General features: G+C 37.5%; 1 protein-coding gene across 2 annotated transcripts in view; it reads right to left on the reverse strand.

Annotated features, from left to right (window-relative positions):
• TRHDE (thyrotropin releasing hormone degrading enzyme) overlaps positions 1-23,305 on the reverse strand; it is a 217,436-nt gene that overhangs the window by 15,667 nt on the left and 178,464 nt on the right. For both annotated transcript variants that reach the window (XM_085320493.1, XM_085320492.1), the window contains 3 exons: positions 16,831-16,978; positions 14,698-14,795; positions 14,105-14,212 (listed from right to left, as the gene is read on the reverse strand). In XM_085320493.1, coding sequence (XP_085176619.1) covers positions 14,105-14,212; positions 14,698-14,795; positions 16,831-16,978 — 354 coding nt within the window. The remainder of the gene's footprint in view (positions 1-14,104; positions 14,213-14,697; positions 14,796-16,830; positions 16,979-23,305) is intronic.

The following is a 23,305-nucleotide window of genomic DNA, read 5'->3' on the forward strand; positions in this document are numbered from 1 at the left end:
CAAAACTAAAGGCAGTGGTAACCACTTTTGGCTGAAATACACTTCAATATATTACCCCTTTACTTGCACCTTCCCAGCCCTCCTGATGGATTTTCTGATAGCATAATACATGTCTGGCATTTCTTTCATAACCCCGTSACAGTGAGTGTCAGAAGAGTGTAAACTGTGGTCTTCTATTTCATCAATACAGAATGTACCACATAACCTGCAGGACACTTTCACAAACTCTCCAAATTAGCATGGGATCCTATCACTCTCCTTCTGGGCTCTAAGCCAAATCTCCTCCTCCTGTCCTTAGTACTGAGGTCTTAGAATGGGAGCTGAACAGCCAGAACTCCTCCTTGCCTGYATTATAAAGCACTAGCTTCATACAGTAACCTGCAGGTAAGGAAGAATGTGCTCAGAAAATACTACTTAAAATCAGTATGTTCAGGACTTAGATCTGTTCACTTATTCGACAYAGAAGTATAAAGTCAGAGATAACTATCAGATTGTTTTGAATGAGGAGCTCAAACAATATAAACTCAGATTACAAATAAATGAACCTCTTGAAGCTGAATTTAGACCTGGTATAGGATATGCATTCCTTTATGAAGAGATCTGAGTTGGGCTTTCAATTTTCTATCYTACTTACATTTCTGATACAAATACTACAAGCTGAAACATCTTCCAGTGAAGAATATTTCTACTGTTAAGCCTAGACATTTCTCAGAGAGAAATATATTTCTGACTTGCCAGAAAAAAAAAAAATCCTCCTTTTTGCCAGTAAAAATTACAGCAAAACAGTTATGAACAGCTGGGTGGAAACACCTCACTTCAAATACAAGATCTGTTTAAAAAATCTGTAAATAGATTAGGCTATTGTCAGTGTCTGGTCAGTAATACAGTGGGACAAAGAATAAAATTGCCTCTCTAAAATTGAGTATCAAATCTTACACTATACAAAATGAAAAAGTTGCACCAAGATTTTCATTCTAAGACTTCCACCAAAGYCCTATACAAGAGACCAGATTACACCAGTCAAGAACCAAAAAGGCTCTTTTGCGCTCATCTGTTTGCCTTTCACTGAAACATTTTTCTTCCCCTGAAACATTTTTGTTGTTGTTCTCTATTCAGCAGTGAGTGTTTTTGTAAAAAAAACTTCATCTGATCCCTTTGGCCATTTTTCAGTCCCTGGGAAATGAAACCGGTACGGCTTTTTAGCATTTCAAAGATTTGGTAATTCATCAGTACTTCAGGAGGAAGCAGGCAAGACAGGAAACTACATATTGATAACTGTGAAGGGATAAAAACTGTTGTTGCCTCTAAGGGGTCCCAAMAGCTGTGATGTTTTTATGAGGTGAAGCATAAAAAGCAGCTTTCGTAGCTAAACAAAAGCAAAACTGTAAGAAAAAAATCACCTCTCCTCCTCCTCCTGGCCAAAGACCTTTGGAGGATTCACACCTACTACTTTTTTGTTATACTTTTTCTGAGTACTGAAGTACTAAAATAGTCCTGAGGTTACCTTTATTCATATTCCCTGGCTAGTGTAGTCATCAACTCACAGGTTGTATCTGCAGGTTAGTTGCAGCCACAAGAAATACCTCTGCTTCCCGAAAAATTTATAGCACAGGCCTGTGCTAACCGAACCACACAGGGCAGTCCTGATTAGTGCTGGGATATCTTGCATTTGATGCAGGCAAACACAAACATTTATTCAGGAGTAAACTCTCCAAAGTAGAAATGAAAGGGTAGGCAAGAAACCTATAACTCATTCTGAAACTAGCAGGAACATAAAACTTTTAACAACGCTCAGCCCACACCAGCAATACTGTCTTCAGAAGCAACGCTGTACGTGCAGTGCCACAAACTGCTACCATCTAGCCAGGCTAGACTGGTGCGTGCGATGCAAATCCTAGACTGGTTCAAGATCTTGCTGTTCCTCTCCTCCCAGCACCGAATCACTGTGTGAGCACACCCCCGTCCCTGGCTATGGTACGCAATCAGCTATCACCACAATCACACAACGTATGCAACTTCTACATGTCACTGCCACGTAGCTGCAACCTCCAAAAAGTGCTGGTTCARCACTTCTTTCCTCTTGATTCTTTTTTTCCATTTTCCTGGACTTTTTCCCCTTGATGTTCTGATGTCCTAATAAATTTGGCTTGCACTGAAAGAAGTTAGTAAGTCTCCTAAGACTTATCCAGGACCAACTGGTCTTGGCCTTTGTCTGGTCTATGCAGCTGCTTCTGTGGTCCCTACAAAACAGTTATGCTACGACCAAGGAAACTGGAAAATTCTTAAAGCTGACCAGATTAAAAGAAATTACGTTTAAACACATACAGGTAGTGAAGAAGTAATCACTTTCACCAACCCTTCCAGACTACTSTGTTTTGATTCCCAAAATGTGAGTTATCATTAGTGAAATCTGAAGTTGGGTGACATTTTCAGAACTATCCAAGTGAGTTAGGTGCTGAATTTCCATTTCACCGTAACAGGATTTTCACCTGTTTTTCAAAAAGTGCATGCAAAAGGAAATTGCATACAAGTGAGTCTACTACAGAAAATTAAGATTACATATTTAAACACAAGAATTCAAGAAATAATAAAATTAATGGAGCAGATACTTAGCTGTTATGTTTGTGCTGGCATTTATTAGTTGAGAATGAGGCTCTCAGTTTTCTAAATAGCTGCAACTTTATCAAAACCTTGGGTTAGCAGTCTCAGTAATATGCATATGCAGCCATACACACATATATTGCATGCAACACAGAAGTGACATTAATTATCAATGTTTCTTGATTTACACTCTCTTGTTTATTTGTTCTTAAAGCACAACTTCTAGGCTGGCTCTATGCAGCTTCTTTGCCGTTTGTTCGCTTTAATTTTGGATTTAATAAACCAACAACGACCATAAGGACGCACACCAAATTACAAGAGGGTAGGGGATACTATCCTGACCATGGGACCAAATGACTGGTTGTCCCAAATCTATTTTATCCTATGATATTTGGGTATGTAGAAGAACTGAACCCAGTCAAGCCTTATTTCTGTGACAGAAAGACTTTATATCGTGACACACAAACACTAAATCATTTTTAAAAGCATAGGTAGTTCTTGCTGAGCTTTGCTGGCAGAAATAATTTCTTTGGTTTACTGCAAGAGACGCAACTCAGCCAATAGACACTTCAAGCAACCATAAGGCACCTGGAAAAGGTAATCCTCTGTTGTCTCATTAATTCAAGTAGGAAYTGTCTGCTGGAAGGATTGTCACTCCGTGTTTGGGTACAGCAAACAACACAGGTAACTTGAGGTGGATGTCCAATCTCAGCAGAAGACAATATTCCTCAGTTGTGAGATAAACATTTTGGAAAGCTACAGTAAAATACATTAATTGAATAGGCTTTCCCAGCTACTCCATCATTTACATTCTGCGTGCCGACACTAGTGGTTTTAGCAGCAGTGCCGTCAGTAATTGCAGGATCATCTGCACACTCTGTGAAGGAAGGAGGACTTAAGAGACTGATGGCATTGATCACATGCCCACAGCCTAGATGTCACTACGCTTTTTGCTAATGAAACTCTATTGCTACCCAATCTGTAACAGTACACTCGCAGTGCTGCAGTAGATCTATTCAAAATCATCCAATCAAGTGCTCTAGGGAAGATTTTAGATCTCTATGTATAAGCTAAGTCATTAGGATAACATGGGGGGGGCGCGGAATCCACAAACAAAAACATCAAATCAAATACGGACTTTAAAAGCCTTTGCTTCAGAAACTACAAAACCTACGGCTATGAAAAGCTAGAAATTACTCTTATGAGAGGCTTGTAATCAGGACTGTAGACAGGGGGTTCCTTATTGTGGAAATTAAAATTGTTTATGAAAATGTGAATATCCCCAAAGTCATTTCTCTTTAACTACTGCCTCAACAGAGAACCTTCTAATTGAGTTTTCTCCCTTTGTGGAGATTTTTGCTTTCTCTCCTCTTCAGTTATTATGGACCTGTATTTCATCGTTATCTAAACACGGGAAACCTCTGGTCTATAGATTTTTTAGTTTTACAGCTTCATGGAAAATGTTGTTCTATAACTGTAGTTACATGGCAMTAGATCAGCATGTGCAATGTTCACCTCCTACATTAATTGAATCAGGTGGACAAAATTAAGTATTGTTTTCTGTGCTGCTTAGGTAGTAACACTATAGAATGTATTCCCTTGTTACACAAAACCTCATCTGGGCTTCAAGGCTGCTCTTATTTCTAAACTGCTAATATGATTGATGGATACTTCAGAAGAATATAGACAAAAATTAACTTTTCAAAGCATCACTTTAAATAGCTTTTATTTGAATACTTATCTAATTTATTTAACTTTATTTTTTTTGCTTAAGAGATATGATGGTGAGGATGAAATACGTGGCCAGCATAGATCATGTTTAAAAATTAAAGACTTTGGAAAAAAAGTTAAAAATTAAACAGCTAGAAAAAAATAATTAAAATCATGCTGTGCCTTTACAGAGTTTTTTTTCCAGCGTGAATAATAAAGAGCTACAATGAGCTAAGAATAATCTTCTAAGTTATAATTAATTGGTACATACTTGCTCCTATTTAAAGTATGTTCTAACAATTGGAGATACATTTATAAAATTGGACCATAATTATTTATCTTCTGGGCAAATTGCGTTCTAATTTTTTTCAGTGTAATTGCACACAGTTTTTTGAGTAAGTGACAAATCTCAATAGCATTTAGGGCAATATTTGACAAAGAAAATTAATCAGAAATATTATTCTTTACTTTTGCCACTATTTAATACATAGCTTAGGCCTGTTTTTCTTGATAACTATATTTATATCCTTGTTTAGTAGGTTGCAAAGCTCAGGTAAGAAATAACAATTAAATACTGACTCACGTGGATCAATGAATTGGCATTTTGTTGGCAGATRCGTAGTGCAGAGTCTGTTATGAGTAACAGCAAAGCACAGCTTATTTTCTAAGGCAGCAACCCCAAAGCCTGTACTTCCATCTGCATTACAAAATCAAGGAGCTGCACTGCCTGCTCCACTGCTCACACACCACAGGGGAATGTCCTCTCCCACAGAACATGCGTGGCCAGAAGACAGAAAAGTAAAGCAAAGAGCTGTGATGGGCTTGATTATTTAGGTGCCTGTCACCCATTTAATTCATGGGACACTAAGTGAGGATCTGGCTACCCAGAATGTCTGCAACAGGGCTGTGTACAGAACCCAGGTCTCCTGATTCCCAGTCCCGCGGTTCGGAGCAGGTATCTTAGGGATCTGACTGAGACAGATGATAGAGAACGTATCATCYCTCAACTGATGGTTACTGCTCCTGTCCCCTCCTGCAGCAGATACGCTATAACTGAGCATGCAGCTACTCCTAGCACATTGCAGTTCAAACTAAAATAGTTTAAGCCTTTCGCAGCTTAGGTTTTACTTGGCTCTGGAGTAGAAGGCAGCTACCTTCACAAGAAAACACCAACCCATACTTTTTTTAAACTATGTTTGACTCCCTCAAAATAAATTTCCTGCTGAGCATTGCTAGCTATTCAACACTGACTTCAGTGTCTCAACAGTGAGTTAAACACTTCTTTGTGAGACTTATCTTTGAGTAGATACTTCTTTTTTTGTCCTTTCTGGAAACTTTTTGCAATAAAAATATGGTCCTCTCTATCCAGTTGTCTGAAAAGTTGTGGAGAGCTTTGCAGAAGYTGAAGAGGAAAAATTGGAGAAGAACCTAGCAAACTTCTAAAGATTTCAAATTAATTACTGTTAAATCTTAGTGCTAGATATAGGGTCATTTTATCACGATCACTGATAAAAGTCAGAAGGTAAAATGCTACCTGGAACAGTCATCCATAAAGCCCTGCTTTGTTTTTCAGTTACAGGATGAAATCCTCTCTCTTTCAGACATACTTCCCAGATCCTTCTCAGAGCACTAACTCCTTGATTAACTCATGCACTCAATGGTCCTTTCTTTCTCCTTAAACAGTTTTATTGACTTGAGTGCAAGATTCTACTCAAATGTTGTAACAACCTATTAATTAGTTAAATCACTTCAGCAACATTGGCTGACTCTAGCTGGCAAAACTCCAGTAACATTCCAAAACAGATGAATAGCTATGCCTGAATATTTTTCTTTTCAGTAATTAAAACCTATAGGGGCTGAGAACACAGAAGAAGGGATCCATTTGATTGTTTTACATTTACCACACATTCATGTTTGAAAAAAAAAAAATAACTCTTTTTTTCATGTTTGCTGCTAATACTGCTATTTCCAAAAATAGCTGGTGGGCAACAACCTCACCAAACAAAACTAGCAAATAACAAAAATAATTAACCTGTTGGCCACATTCCCACAAATACTTACGTAGGTGGTTAAACATAAATGCATTTATAAGGTGCTSCAAGACTGTAGCACTAGCGTGCACATGTGAAACAAAACAGCAAAATTTCACAAATCAACAGAGAGAGAGAGAGAAAAAAGGATAAGGAAAAGAAACCACTTTGTTTGGAAAAGTGTTTGATATTTTATAACTTAAGGCAGACTTAATTGAAATGTATATCAATTAATGACCGGTAACGTGTGTTATTTACCATTCCCTCAGACCTATGGATAGTTTCATTTATAGACATGTAACAGCCACTCCTGCAGCACAACTTATTCTTCTGGTGGCATTTCCACTGAGTAGTTAAAGGTCTAGCCAAGAATACACACTGACAATTTAGGCAGGTGAAGTAACATGAATCCTTTGTCCCTTGAAGAGTAAATAGTTTTTCTGCACAGCAAGTGTGGGAATTTAATATTCTCAGATTAGGCTTGTTGGTTACTGCTGTCTTTGTTCAAATTACCTGATGGAAGCCTTTTGTCTTCATCGCTTACACCACTCTTATGACTGAAAAAGAATTAACCAGTGTGCCTAGAAGTCACAGCAATATTTAAAAAAAGCCACTGGAAATGCCCATACCTCCATAATTACACTTAAAAAGATATCAAATGAGATAAGTAAGTCATAAGATGCTATCTTCCAAGATCTACACTTTAGTTTTTTTAATAATCAAAAGTGCTTCATCTGTAATGCAAAAAGACACACAGATGTGTTCTGACTTGAAACTCACAGATAGAAGAGGCAAATTCAAGGCATATTCTCCTTTCAAAGATCTCTGGCCCCATTTCAGCACTCCAACTGAGCAACTTGAATGACTGGAGACCAGAACAGATTCAAAACATCAGGATTTGCATTCAGGATTGGTTGACAGTCTCACTCACAAAGAGAGAAAAATGCAAACTTCCTCAAYGCTCAGGCTACAGTCCATTGCAGTGCTGCAATCTGCATCACACTTCAAACATCATCTACCCTTCTGAACCTTGCTTCGATTGGCAAAGCAAAAAAGAAAGCCCATGCCTTTCTCTCTGTTGGTTCTCAAATGCACTCGGAAAGTGGGCACTGAAAGTACACTCAGAATTGCAAAGCAGAAAAAAATATTAAATACAGGCTGAGTACTGAACTCTGCTGTCAAGCAGCAGGGTAAACTCAGCTCTGTTTATAAAGATTATCAGACTGTTCCCAAAGAGTAGCAGACTGTTACTAACAAAAAAGAAAATGTTACTCCAAAGAGAGTCAGTGTAACAGATGCAAGGAAAAGAGATTCTCAGGCGTGGGAATGAACCCAGAATTTATCCATGTTTATTGTTATAAAATATTGGATCCTCTTGCTTGTCTCCTTCAGAGATAATTGCAACATATTTTAAATAAATGAGACTAACCAGAGCTCTCRTGACAAACAATAGTGTAAACAGCAAAATCTACACTAAATCCCTGGTGATGCAAAGCCCAGATCAATCACATGCCTTTACTAGAAGTTTTCTAGGGGCATTAAGGGAATTCCAGGCAATTAATTAAAGTTATCTCTTTATACTTAAAAGACAGCAACCAATAAATAGGCAAGGTTTCCCTTCTAAAAAAGACAAAATAGGAGTGAACTGTAGTGGCTATGAATAGCTAAGGGCCTTCCAACAGGTTCAGTAGCATCTTAGAGAAACATCAACATGTAATCATGCCTGATGCGGTACCATCATTTCCCACTGCTCATTAATGCCCATTAAGTGAAGAATAGCATCAGTGCAGCACTACTAACACAACTAGCATACAAACACTTCTTCATCTGCTGAAGGCAAAATCAGCAGCTCAGCTCAAAACAGTGCTCTCACACGCTCACACAAACCTGTATAACCTTGCCCGGACTGAGCATACTTTTGCCGTCCACTTTGCCATCAGAAATATGTGGCAACCTGTAGCTGATGGATGGTAACGATAGCTAGAAGAAAATCACACCTGCAACACGCAGAGTACTTTGTAAAACATGCTCGTTGTGTCCATGGCACAAGTTATGCTTTGAGCCATCACAGTGCACATTGACATGTCCATACATTGTTACGACWGCTCATGTCAGGAGTTTCCAGATTGCAGCTCTCCATACATTCAGAACTGAACCTTAGGAATGCACATTTATTCTGCCTATCCAAAGTAAAAACTCTGAAAATGCTAATCCTCTTAAAAATGTGTTCTTCTTTCAGAACAGATACGCAGTGAAGGTTAAAGGGGTTAACAAGGCTGATTCTCAAGCTCACGAAGGCATTGTATGGTAATTTTGTTAATTTTTTAGGCTGAACCACAATGCTGCTATATCTAAGGAGCGTGAATAATATATTTCTTCACACATGAAAGAGCTTCACAGTTAAATGAAGGYAGAAGCAAACATCTTTATTTTCCGCCAACTGTAGCTTCTCTTGTACAGCATTCTGCTGTAGATGAATACCAGTAACTTTATATTTTCGGTTTACAAGGGAAATTTCAATGGGGTTATATGTTATATATTTGTATTCTTCTAAACATAAGCACGGAAGTTTCAAGGGTTTCCACTGCTCCAATACAAAAGTGACAGGTCTCCCAATTTAACAGAGCAAGGAAGTTTGCCTTGATACCAAGTCATAGGTTGAAGCAGACTTCGAAGTAAACTGTGGTTCAACCACATAAAAACACCAAAATGGTTTAAATTCCATGATTAAAAACATAGTAAGCCCTACCTTGAAGGCTGTTTTCAGACTGTCAGTTGAGAGAAATAATATCTATTTTTTTAATAATTACAAGGATTAAAATATGATACCAACTCCTAGACCAGAACAATCAGATGTTTCTTATTCCTAGAACTCATTAGGTGATGTTACTTGTTTGTTTTGTGCCTCGTAGACCAAAACTTCTTTTCCAGAGTTATGTTCCTTGTTTTAGTACCATGTTCTGCCCTGAAAAGCAGTAGTGAGCAATATTGCCTTAAAGCCCTTTACATACTAAGTAATCTTGATATTTCAGGCACACATGAAGCTGAAATCTCCCCCTTACCAAGGTAACTTTTCAATGAAATGTAACTTTGCAAAAAAGTGTGAGGGAGAGGAAGACAGAAAGTGACTCTCTGTACCCTGGAGATGAATACAGTCAACTGAACACAGGAGATGGAGGTTTAAAGCCATGCCTCAAGGGTTAATTACGTACATTAGAGAATCATTAAATAAAAACCACAGGCAATCTTAGAAACAAGGGTTTGCACTCAAGCCTCCCTCTCTCAGATGAATGCTCTCATCTTTGAGTTAGACAGTCGTATTCTTTCTCTTGCTAATAAAATAAATCCTAGTGGCAGAGCTTCAAGGAGAGGAGGAAAGTGTATTACATTGTCTTAATGCTGTCCCAAACATCTTACAGATAGATTGTCAAGGTGGTCTTCTCTGAGATGCCAGATGTGAAGCTGAAGAATTAGACTGAAGATCTAACAGTCTCAGTTACTGCATCAATCACAGAACTATTGTTTAAAAGGGGGTTGAGCAGCAGCTTCGCTGCCAGCTGTTTTTCAAAAGAAAAGGAGCAAGCCTTTTTCTGCTTTACTGACACTTTTGAAAGGCATCTTTTGAAAAGACCCCTATCTCTAAGATTGCCATTCATATATTTGCCTGACACAGGTGTCTTCCTAGGTACAGTGCTGGCCAGAATAAACGTCTCACCCTCACTGTCTCCTGTTCAGAGGCCCTTCGCTCAGCTTGCTGGCTGCCCACAGACTCCCAGATCTCCTTGTAGGAAGCCTAACTCCACGCATCTGACTCTGCTCTGTAAGCCAGGCATCTAAAAATGAGGCATTGCAACGTCTAAGTCGCTTTAGAGATTCAAGCCTTTGAGCCTCTTGGGAAAAATAAAAACTTTCCGCTTTACTGMATGAAGGGTAATTTTGCAGATCTGTGTATGTTTCTTTACTAATCCCATAAGAAAATCTACAATGATACAGYTGGAAATCTAATGGGATTTTTCAAATACTGCTGGAAAAACAAAGAGGACCTCTGGCTTTGTGCTATGAATGACCACTATTTTGCTTGGTGAGCAGTGGCAAATTATTTGCACAGTAAAGAACATGTAATTACAAAGTACAAACAGTAACTGATTATTATGATTATTTCAATCCCCTGGAGTGAAGAATACATAGTAATTAATTTTTGGACCTATCATACTAAATATAATTACTAGGAACCACAGCAACTGTAGGCATATGCTGGTAAAACAGGGGAGATGTTACTGCATTTGTTTATTATCTAACACTTCATCTCCAATTAAATGCTACAAGTAAAGTACAAAAATAATTCAAAAGAACTTCTAAGGATCCACAGACTTACTAAAAACATGGTTAAAAGTTATGAATTTTAGCATTCCTACAGTATTATTAATTGGCCATTTTGCGCTATGTTCTTTCTAACTTTGAATGCATTAATTGCCAGGRAATCAACAGCCTCCTTTCTATGAGTTACTGCCTGTGCATTTATGTGGTATTATTTTACTAAAATCCTAATTTTGTATTGATTTGGATCTTGGGGCACAAGTCCAATTCCAAAGCCTCATTTTGGTCTCTACTGCTTTGAAGAATTCGTCAGCCTCCCAAAACACACTGTTTATGAATTAGTTCATTGCATGAACCACCTCATCTTCCAGAAAAAAAGCTTTCGGGGAAAGAGGGGTGGGAAGGTTACAAGTTTGTCTTTATTTTTACTCTCATAGTCAAACTCAAATTGTGCCTGTTTGCAAAAAATATATCATGAACTTGAAAATAGCCTAAGCTTCCTTTTCGCACAAAACTTCACTGAATTTTCTCATCAGAGGCAGTAACACCTAATTCCCAGGAAGAACACTAAGAAGATCATCCACAAACATTGCAGATCTCAGCTATTTCCTGAAGGACTAGAATCACATAAGCAGAGATACTCCTTTTCCTTTGACTGTCTCTGAGTTCTGTGGAACTCTATCTTAATTCTGACTGCTTGATCCCATCAACCTCAGGCTTTCTGGGACACCCTAGGYAACACCTTTGGTCTGTTTCATAAGAAGGCAAGGCATCTATGAGCACTTYCATGGGTAATTTTCAGCAGCTACAACTTGACTCGTTGACAAGAAGTGGAAGAGTCACAGACACATATATTTTCTGCAACTGTCACCAGCTTTTTCCTCAGCAAGTGTTGTCAGAGAAGGCTGGAAAAAGACCAACAACATGAGTTTTCCCTTGCGATGAAACAAGCATTGAGGGATTCCTGAGGATTCTGTGGTGTTAGTTTGCAGCAAATTCAAGAAAAGCTGTTAAGGGCACCAAACTGAGAAAAAACCCTCTTACTGCTCGATAAGAGTGCAGAGTGGCACCAGTTGGATGTGTTCTCTGCTACCTTGCACTAATCTGCTTGTCCTTTGCACTTGAGTTAGTTATTGTCTCTGAAGTGCTAAATGAGGGAGAAGCAGGGTTCAAACATCACGTTAATTAAATTCTGATTATAGAATCATCATCGTCATTTTCTTGGTAGAAAAGAAAGGAAAATAGATCCAGCTTTATTTTCAGGTTTCAATGTGAGTTGGTTTAAACTGACTGAAGGCAATACAGGATCCCTTTGACTTAGCAGGAATCTGAACTTTCATAAATGAGCAAACTGATGGACCCCTGCAATTGCTGCTAYTGTGAAACATAGGCTGATTTTATGTCTTCCAAGCTGCTAGAACATTTCTCTGCTATTATTAGTAGCCTTTGCAATATCTTTTCCATACAAGTAGATATGAAGTCAGACTGCTACTATTTTAGTTGCATTCAATATATGAGACTGCTCTGAGAACAGCAATTGGTAATTTCTGGGGTGGAGAACAGAACTAATCCTATAATCTTACAAAATAAATAAAAACACAGCTCTGGCTTCTTTGGAAGCTGTACCCTTATTTATCAGCTTACTGTCAATCTGAACTCTGTAATTACASTATTTGTTGTGGCTATTTTTCAGATCTGTGCAGTTCCTTTGGAGAAATGCACTGCTTTAACTTAGTAGCTGTTCTCTTCCTCTGCCCTGCTGTGAGGCCTTTATCATAATACTCATCATATGCTGGCAGCCACAATCTCATGCTCCCAAGAATGGCCCCATAGAAAGGCTAAGATGAATCTTCAGATGGCTCCTTAAATTTATTCCTTCCCTCTCTTGCTATTGTTAGTAAAGTAATAAGTTTTTTTTCCTGATGCCGCCTTCTTCAGTCCTGTCAGAAGGGATGAAGACAAAGGATAGGAGAAAGCTTTGCAGTGACAGCTTTTTAACATTGAATAATCTACCGCTGTGCATGTTAATAGATGATACTAGGTTTGATTAACTAATTTTGCAAATGAATATCTAAGTAAATTACTTTTGCTGATTGTTTCCAACGATTCTTTCTCTGTAATTTCCTCTTTGGATAGTTATATACTGATTGTTKCAGCTGACAATAACAATTCATAAAGAATCATGGGGTGTATATTTACATAGTAAATATATCTGGCATTACATTACACAGAAAAGCCCCCTCCACCTCCTCCTTTCCCTCCTTTCCTTTAAAGTCACAGTTTCAGGATTTTTTTTCTTTTTAAGTGACAAAGTCACAGAGGTCTGTAATTTTCAATGTCATTTCATAGCTGGTTTTGAAAGATAGACGGGTACTCAGTGAGTTTGTCTTTAAGGGATTTTCAAAGTTTGCAAAGTCAGACATATACTTTAATTGCTACAAAAGCACCTGATTGGCTGACGTATCTTTGAAAAATCCTAAAGTATCTGAACATCTGTAAAGATCTGACACTCTTGCAGACCTAATAAAGAATTGGGCCTAAAAACTTCAATCTTCTCCTCTTTTTTTTGTTTTTACAGAAGTCAAATATTTTCCTTTAAACTAAAATATTGGGCGATGCATTTATGCAAATACTTCTATGCTGCCTTCCACAATGATCAGAAAGCACACCATTCTTCTCAAGAGGTTGCGGTCTTAACCTGTAGCGTGTACCTATCATCTACGGACAACTACATACTAAAGTACTTGTATATTTAATAATTTAATTCTTAGTTACTTGCAGTTAGAATTTAAGCTTCATTCACTATCCATAGCCTTTGTTCCTTCGCCTCAACCGAATAACCCTGTGTTTGGACAACTTACTTAACTTACATATCTGGTGTCAAATCACTGCAGTGCCCGCAGTAGTCAACACGTTAGTTACTGCCTTCTCTGAAAGACTATGTTAACTTTTCTGAGTCTTCCTGAATCACGTTTTAATTCCAAGGCTTTACCTTCAAGTACTAATAAAATATCCTCSAACTACATTATTTGGTCTCCTTTCTTGCTTCTCAATCCTTCTCTCTCTCTAACCTTTTACTTCTTTTACCATTTAGCACTGTCTGCTGTCTTGCTCAGAYGCAGGTTCTGCATTTGTCTACAAATGCGGTGTTTTTTCCTTTTTTCTTTCTTTTTAACAGCCCTCTCTAAAACCCAGCTTCATTCCCTTTAGCATATAATTATTTTTCTTCAGTGTGGGCAGAGGCTACATTAGTTTCCCCTCCATCCCCTCATACACACAAACTCAAATAATTAATTCTGAAACTCCACAAACATTTTTAGAGAGGAGCTGGTAACCTCCGCCATTCTGCAAAACTGGGCTCTAGGAGAGGGGAAGAGGGAAGAGCACTCCAACTCTGTTACCTTTGAGTTGGAGAAAAAAGAAGCGTCCATTATTTTTTCACTTACCGATTTCTATTGCTAGAAATCCAATCCGAGATCAATGTCGCAGCCTGCTGGTGACAGTGTTTGTTACCAAAGCTGCAGGCCAACATGATGACTTCACGACGCAATTCTCTGCCCAAATTAAAGAGAGCAATAAGGCTGCATTAATAAATGTGTTTGAATGTTTACAAAAGCCATTTCTTAGAAGATAATGGGAGCAGCTTATAGTTAGATAACGTACATCACAAATAATTCAGCTATATGGATTTCAATGTCAACTAAGTGCCTTCAGCAGCTGCAWCATCTCAAAACAAGTCATGGGCCAAAATCAGCCCTCATTTACACTTATGCACACTTCCTGCTTCTGCAGTCACATGCATGCAAGCTCTTAAATATCTAGTGCAGTCAAACATTAAATTAAGGCTTAATAAATCATTTCTTGTTTGTAAAATTCAAGAAAGAGGTCACAGCATCTTGCTGCTTTCACTCACGCCCAGTCAGGAAAAACAAAAGGAAGACAGCATTGTATCACATGCTGAAGATCACACCAAATTTTAGAAGAATGCTTTATTATAACTAGATCATGCAAAAAAAAAAAGGATGAAATATAACAGTACTCATGTTGGTAGGATGCTTGAACAAGCGATTTGTTTAAATTATTCGTTGGCCATCCAAGCTTCAGATACATTGATGCAACTTGTCTTAAAATATATTCCTGAGGGGGGGGAAGAAAAATATATTCAGTGATAATATTAATTTTTGGGTTCTGTCTCAAAGTTGAAATAGTATGGACTACTCAGTTTCTTCTTCTTTTCTTCCCCTGAAATAATGTCCCATTTTCCAAAGGTTTCGATTCGCAGTTAGGACAATAATGTGACCATACACAATCCATCCTAATGTACAGTGAGAAGTAGTCCATAGAACAGCTACTTGATTTGATGCCTCGTGTTAGCCAGTTTATTGCTATAAAATCCAGCAAAGAAAAGAAGATTGTTAAGTGCTATTTTGAACTCACTATACATGGTTGAAAACTTTGCTGGAGTGTCAACAGATTAATGTCTACTCTGTGGCAGTCCCAAGTACATTGTGCATGTTCATTGTTAAAAGAATATTGTTTTAATATCCATAGCTATGGCAAACATGTTACGTAAGTACAGTCAATTGATTTAGAAATACTGAACAAYGTGGGTTGCAAATGACATTTGGATATGTAATGACACTATATTTCAAGTGTAGGTTCTTGGTATGCTTAAATAACAAAACCAGCACAAAATATGTTTTAGCATACTTTTTACTTTCTACATAGTAGACATATTTAAATACTCTGCCAGTTGTGAAGAAAACTGTCACTGTTTTCAGCATAATCTTCTGCCAGTGGAATTCAGAAATTTGAAAAAGAGAACTGAAATATTAATGATTTTAAACAAGAACATCTATTTTATTCTTACGGATGCATGGGCAAATGTATGATGCCAGGACAAAAGGAGATTCATAGTGCAGCTTTCTCTAGTAGATATGGTATTCTGTGACTAAAAAGACTTTTTATTTCCTCTACTATCATCTCTGCTTTCAAAGCTCACATCAGTAGTGATAAAACACWATCCAGCCATGAATTTTACTGTTTTATTAAAATTGCATTTTCTTTATTTCTTTACATAGACATGTTTAAAAGTGAAATAGCAATGCCAGACTCAAATAATTTTTCTCTGCAGTTAACGACAGACTAAAAATGCAAATTATTTCAATGTCATTTTATATTGTCTAGTTTGCATGTACACCTAGACTATTAGTTTATGAAGAAAGAATTTCAATATGTCTATATTAATCCATAACGTATGTGCTACAAAAATAATTTCCTGTGTTAGCAGGTAGCTCTGCGTTTGGAGAGAGAGAAAGATGCAYACATACATACATATGCATACACTCACACACCTATTCGCATCTAGATCCCTGTTTTGTGGTGGGTGCATATCTGTGCATGCATGTGCACATACACATGTATTTTTAAGAAGAAAAAAAGACCTGTAAGCATTGCAGGCTTTGGAGAGTTCCTTCATTTCAATGGCTGTATAAAATTATACGTTATGTCRGCCATTCAACATGTGTAGACCACATAAAATTCACTATGAGTAAAAAAATCAAATCTTGTGTCTTTCATCAGACATGCTCCAACCTAGTTAGGATACGKTTTTTTTATTTCAGGTAAATGTTAAAATGTTTGCCATGTCTATCTTAATTATCTTCTGTTAGCTGCTATTGCTGTCCCTTTGGACCCAAATATGAATGGGCATTTGATTCAATAGTGATCTAATCCTTGTTAATTAAGGTAACTGCATTGATTTTTGGGGGGATGAAAATAACAACTAGAAATCTTTAATTTGGTTGCAGCATCCTGTTGTACCTGCATTTGGTGTCCTTGATGATTTGGGGGCCTCAATCTAAATACAGCAATTGGGTTCCTCAAAGGAGAAAATTTTCAAACAGATTACTTTTGCTCTTTTAAGTGAAATAGTTTATTTGTCATAATATTTTCTACTAATTATAAGTGCCTCAAGCAACAGTTATCACTATTCAAATGCAAATGAACCAAAGCTTGACAAAAGCTATGTTTAAATAAAGAATAATTAGAAAGAAAGTTAATATCCTAGGTCAGTTTCAGTATCTAACTGAGAYAGTTCATCTCTTGATGAAAGAAAGAAAGAAAAAAACGAGAGAAAAAGAGAAATAGAGAGAGAATATATAACTCTTACATTGAAGATGTTGTAGTTTTCTGTGCGGTCCAGTAATTTGTCTAGTGGGTAAAGAGCTTGGCTGGCAGCATGCCAAGGCAAAAAATCCTTCTCCTCTGAAAGGTATCTGATGATTTCCAAAGGAATATTCTGAGGCAAATAACCAGCTCTGCTCAAAAAAGGAAGTTAATATTAATTAGAATTTGCAGAAGATACATGATGATGCAAAAATGACTTCTTTATTTCCAAGTGAAATGATAAGGCAGAAAGTATGATAAACTCATCACACCGTAATGACATAGAAGTCCACCTGACAAAAACCAYTAACAGTCTCTTGCAACAGGCACACACATGCAACTATACATACTAGAATGAAAGAAGGTATGAACACACATGAAAGAAAAGCACACAAGATATCCCTATTTTTTGGATTCTAGTGGCTATAAAAACCATGAATAATGAACCAACTACATTCATATAAAAAGCAAAAGGGAAGTACAGAATATTACCGCTGGTCATGGGTAATCAGTAACAATTAATTGTGAAGAAGTATCCTTTAGTTTCACAGTTCTCCTCACCTCCTTCCCTCTTTCAGAACTGCCTTGTTTTGTACCCTTTGTAAGCCATTTTGGAATTATTTTATTAAACTGAAATAGCATACAATAACTATGCTTTGCTTAAGGAAGTTTCAGCACCTTCCTTACAAACTCTATTTTTTTAAGGATTTTAAAAATAATTAATCAGTTAAAAATTTTCCCCATTCTTTCACCAGCATAAAAGACATCTCCCTGCAAGGGAAACCTTTAGCAAGGTTTCAAGAAGGCTGTTTAAATGAATAGCTTTACAAGTAAAGTACAATACAGATTCAAGCATTTGAAAGCTGCTTTTTAAAATTCAGTACTGGAAACATCAAACATTAGGATTTGTACTCATTTTCTTTTTCAGAACAGCATTATTTCTTAACTATCCAGACCACAGAAACAAAGTGTAACCCTATAGGTGCAAACTTGCCAGAAACACACAAGCCTATTCTTCTCCTGATGCATGTGTTTAACTCCYGTGGCAGCTCTGTATGTGCTTAAAGAGGAGATAACGATTTTGTTTTCATTAAACACTTTAAGTCAGGAAGCATCAATTTAACATAGGCTACAGTTTGATATATCCTCATAGACTACCTTTTCTCCTTCTTGAATATAAATGTTCCCTTTAATTTCCATCACTGTCCAGGGAAAAGATGCATACATACAGTAAACATACATACAGAAAAATACAGAGATTGTTATGGAAATAAACCAGTATATATACTTGGAGATAAATTCTGGTCCCAGCTGCAACACCATAAATGAAGAACAATTCTACTAAAATCTTTGGAACAGACTGTTCTTTTTGGTACAGTCCAAAACCTGTTTCTTGTAAGCAGCACCATATCCATGTAAGTCACTGGGTGTCACATTCCCTCCTGGAAGAATTCTACTCTGTTTCCTTAATGTCATTGGGAAAGAAGTGAGTTTATGTATCCATCTCCAGAAGGCTCTACCCCATGTCCTTATCATGACCCACTCGCCAGTCTGCTTCATGCCCACTTTGTCTATAGTTTGTCAGCAAGACTCTGCACTCTGCTCCTTTTACAGCATATGCTCAAACGAGGAAAATAAGAACACTTAGGGACTGAACAGTTCACTGAGTCACTCAGAAACTGAACAGATGTGAAATTTGAATGAGGCTCCTACAGTAGGGTAGAGGAGAGAATGCAATGCATCTGAAGATACACAAAATAAGGTAACTAGAAATTAATTCATTTCTGTAGGTCTTTCTTATTCCAGAAGCAGTAGGATACCACAAAGGTATGTTCTAGAACGTAATATTTTATAAAGATGCAGAACCAGAAGCACATGGATTAACTGTGGAGTTAAATATCTTGAAGATAATGTTAGCAAAGAGTTAAACTTGCTTGAAATTGCATATGCATAATTGGTTCCTAATGGGGTTTGTGATTATTGTTACTGATAATTTGATTGACATAAGAAAATGTGGCACAAGGAAGAAGAGCAATGGCTCTAGGAAACATGCTGCTTAAGGAATAAACAGATGAATGGTTATTACAGCTGCACTAATGGACATTTAAGATCATGCTCCTGAAATTAAGTCTCTCTATGATAAGTACAAAAGAAATCACCACTGCAAAACAAACAGATTATTTCTTTTTAAGCTTAACTTCTCTAGAAAGAATCATAAGAAGTGAATTCAAAGAGATCATAGAATCATAGAATCAGTAAGGTTGGAAGGGACCTCTGGAGATCATCTAGTCCAATCTCCCTGCTCAGCAGGGTCACCTAGAGCATGTTAGACAGGGTTGCATCCAGGCAGGCCTTGAATGTCTCCAGACAAGGAGACTCCACAACCTCTCTGGACAACCTGTGCCAGTGCTCTGTCACTCTCACAGTGAAGAAATTMCCCCTCATGTTCAGGCAGAACTTCCCATGGTTCAGTTTCTGCCCACCGCCTCCCCTTTATGGGTCTGATTCTTGAAGAGCTTAGGCATAGTACCATCAAAACCAGCTCTCCAGATCCACAGGATCAATCTCAAGAGCAAAGCTTGGGTGAGGACAAGTCCTTATGGACCACATTATTACGTAAGTGCCAAAACATTCATCACCTTAAACCATGATTTTGAAGAAAGTGACTATTGCAGCTAAGATCAATGTCAGACTGTGTCAGCATACGTTTTACCTACTTAAAGCATATGCTTTAAGTACAGCTACTAGGCTTGATCTCTGAAAGAAACTGAGCAGAGATATAGCTCAAATCTGCTTATGATGGCACATAAGATAGGAGTGTTTCCCTGGAAAAAATAGAAGTTCTTCCGGAGCTTTCATCTGACAATGTTCTTTATGTTCTATAAAATTTTATTGTATAGATRCCTATAGAAAGCTATTACAATCCTGTTCTTACACCCTCAGTCACTAATCTGTGTTTATGGGTCTCTTTTTCCAAGAACACTATCATCTCCCAAACTGTTTGCAGTTAAATAGCCTCCATCAAGAGCTACAGATAAATACATTTTATTTTACTTTTTTTGTGTAAAATGTGGCATATAAAGTATATGTTGTAAAATATTAAACGCATATAAAAGTTCAAACAGTCTGAAAAGATTTTCATTCACAAAAAAAGGAAAGAGCTGTTAATGGTCAGGCCAAATTCTAAGGCTACTTATTTGCTGCATTCATAGTAGAGATAACAGGGTGTAAGGAGAAAGTCTCACTCTACACCAGAAAAACATAAATCATGAAAAGCACATATGAATAAGAAGTTTTAAGGACATATCTAAAATCTGGATCACAGGTATGGGTGCTATATGATTGGGAGTTTTCAGGATTACCATGGCAAACAGCTCAGCAAAACACAGAAACCAGCCAAATAAGAGTGGCTACGTGSTGCACTATGTTCTGGTACTCTGTACCTTCACCAGACACAGTACCTGATTTTTTAAGCTTCATATTTTAGTAAATAGCATTTTTTCATATTAGTGCTAAAAGTAATTTTAAAAATGCCCTTCTCCTGAAAATACTGAATCCAGCAAGATATATTGGCTCACCTGAACAATGACAAACTCACCTAGCAGCCAAGGGCTCCTGAAAAGCTCATAAGGCTCTCTTTCTCTACCCTGCAAGAACAATGGCAGAATTTGAACCACAGGAAGTTCTGCCTGAATGTGAGGGGGAATTTCTTCACTGTGAGAGTGAYRGAGCACTGGAACAGGYTGCCCAGAGAGGTTGTGGAGTCTCCTTGTCTGGAGATACTCAAGGCCTGCCTGGATGCAACCCTGTCTAACATGCTCTAGGTGACCCTGCTGAGCAGGAAGGCTGGACTAGATGATCTCCAGAGGTCYCTTCCAACCTTACTRATTCTATGATTCTATGAAGAACTTGTCAATAAAAGCAAAATTTTTGCATGCAGCAAAGTAGGTCAAAGACTCAGGAGTTCCACTGGTCCTGTGACTAGCAGACACCACCAAGCTGCCTAAGAACCTCTGTTTGAAACCACTCATTGCATTCATGGAGCAGGAAAATATCCAGGATGAGGAAGGAAGGCAGAATAAAGAATTTAGAATGGGTCTGTTCTTGGTATCTCTGTAAATTCTGATGGAACAACATAGAGCAGTAGAAATGTTGAACAGAAATACTGTTCATTACAATAATAATGAAAGTAGCATTGGCAACTTTCCCATCAATGGAAAAAATGTAAAAATTCCCTGTCATATAATTTTCTGGTAATAGCATTCAAAGGTATTACAGGTACTACAGAATGTCACATGAGTTCTGTACACACTCTACATGTGCAGCTTGATTTATCACTGTCCTTTCCAAAAATGTCACTGGAAGCTCAGTGACAGAAATCTTTATTTTTCTTGTGTCTTTTCAGCCATCAGTCATATTGCTATCCTTAAAGTCCAGCAAAAGTACCATCAGATCATGTCTGCCAAAGTCCAAATGGRCTTTTCCAGCTTAGTCATCTCAGAGAAAAATTGAAACAGTGTCTGTCATTCAGGAAACAATCATTTTTGAGCTATACTAAAAACCGCTAATAAACATAAACACAGCAGAAACACTGTGATGTCCACTGGGAGAACAGGTCTGAAATAGTCACATTGTTCCTGCAGAAATGTCTCCAGCAGCCMTTGGTGATATTAGCAATTATGTATCTACAACCCCCAAAAAAACAAACTCTGCAGAGGAATCTGGGAGAGTAATGACAAGTATTAACCAACCACTGTTGATTTACAAATAGTGGCTGAATGCAAACTAATATTCACATTAAGTATTTCTCAAGTATAGGTTAAACAAAACTTCACATATAGAATCTAGAATGAAAAGGCTGGAAGGGACCTTAAGAACTCATCTAGTCCCTACTCTAAACTATCCAAGACAAATTCATACCAATGTTATTCCTGAGAGAAATTTGCCTAATTTGTTTCTATAAGCCTCCAGTGATGGAGATCCTAAAATTTCACTGCTCCTCTTGCCAGAAGCATGATAATAAAAATATTCTAATTTTTGTCTTTCACTCAGTAAATATTTACAGAAGACGGCCAGCAGATCCATGTGCATGTCCTAAAATTAAATATTATTTATGTAACTTTAGTATAAATGAAAAAAAAAAGCAGGGCTCCCTCTTTATTGTCTTCTGCATTAGAGGTTTTTGTTTGGCATCACTGATCACATAGAAAGGAGTCCAAACTTAGAAAAGAGCTTCTGTAAATCTCTTCTAAGCCAACCATCCCCATACTTAGTCATTAAAAAAATATGGCTGTAAAAACAAAATTTAACCAACAGGATCACATTTGTGTCCTTTGGTTGTTTTGTAAGTTTTATAAAATTCTCCTTATCCATGGTTTATTAGCATGTCAATCATTCTGTAGCCACTGTTTTGCACAAAGAGAACTTCAGCATGTGCTAGAAACACAGCACAAAATGAGGTCCTCATCATCTGTGTTGCTGAGCTTCACAATTGCCTGCAGAACTGAAGTGGAGAACACGAATACAGATTAGCAGAGAGATTTGATGCAGTTATTAGACAAAATATCTGTAAGTAAACATCCTGGACCAGCAGGTTTTTCATGCCTAAAGAGCCTGCCATTAACTGTAGCGAAAAGGTGATACCCCATTTTTATAAGAGCAGAGGTAGATAAAGATCCTTCTGAAGTGATATATCTAAGCGGCTTATGACATTGTGTAACATCACAAGCACCAACTCCTTAACAAGCTGCAACCCTGCTTRCACTGAAGAAATTACTAGGGTGGCTATTACTCATTGCTTGAAAGAGGCAATGAATAGGAGGAGAAAGTACTGAACACTGTAATGAAATATCCKTCACAAAGAATTCCCACTAAAAACCTCACACTGGGCAAAATTAATCTTTAAATTACATGAGCTTTTAATGAGTCATATAAAAGCAAGAGATCTAGATTCTACTATGAAACATCAGCTGCATTCTGACCTTGATTTGTTCTTTACACTGAGCCACTGAACTTATGGGCAGATCCCAGGCCATTCATTTTCCCCTTAGGGACGAAGTACCAAATGGTAGTGTAATTGCCGAAGGAAAATTATTACTCTGTTCTGAATTATTTCTATCATAAATCCAGTACCAGTCAAACAGACTCTGTCACAAAAATGACAGGGTTGCTGTACAGTGATGAGAGTTCCACATACRAGTGTACCATAAATCCCTGAGACCCACCACCCAACAAAGTCATTTTAAGTCATGTGTTTAAATCAAAATTAGAAAACCCAAACTGGCACTAAACTGGTTGACATTGTTGAAACGATGGAAATGAGGTGATTTACTTGCCACTAGTTTAAAACTCACCCTCCATCATTTGTTTCATATGAAATGTRTAAAGCATGACTAGCTTTTTGTTTGGATAATGCTGAAGAGAAAAATCTCASCTCTTTGAAACATAGATGAGCAACCCAGATTAAATTCAGTTCCATT

Source organism: Rhea americana, unplaced genomic scaffold (genome assembly GCF_003343005.1).
Source record: "Rhea americana isolate MKP2758 unplaced genomic scaffold, rheAme1 scaffold_64, whole genome shotgun sequence".
NCBI classification, from domain to species: domain Eukaryota; kingdom Metazoa; phylum Chordata; class Aves; order Rheiformes; family Rheidae; genus Rhea; species Rhea americana.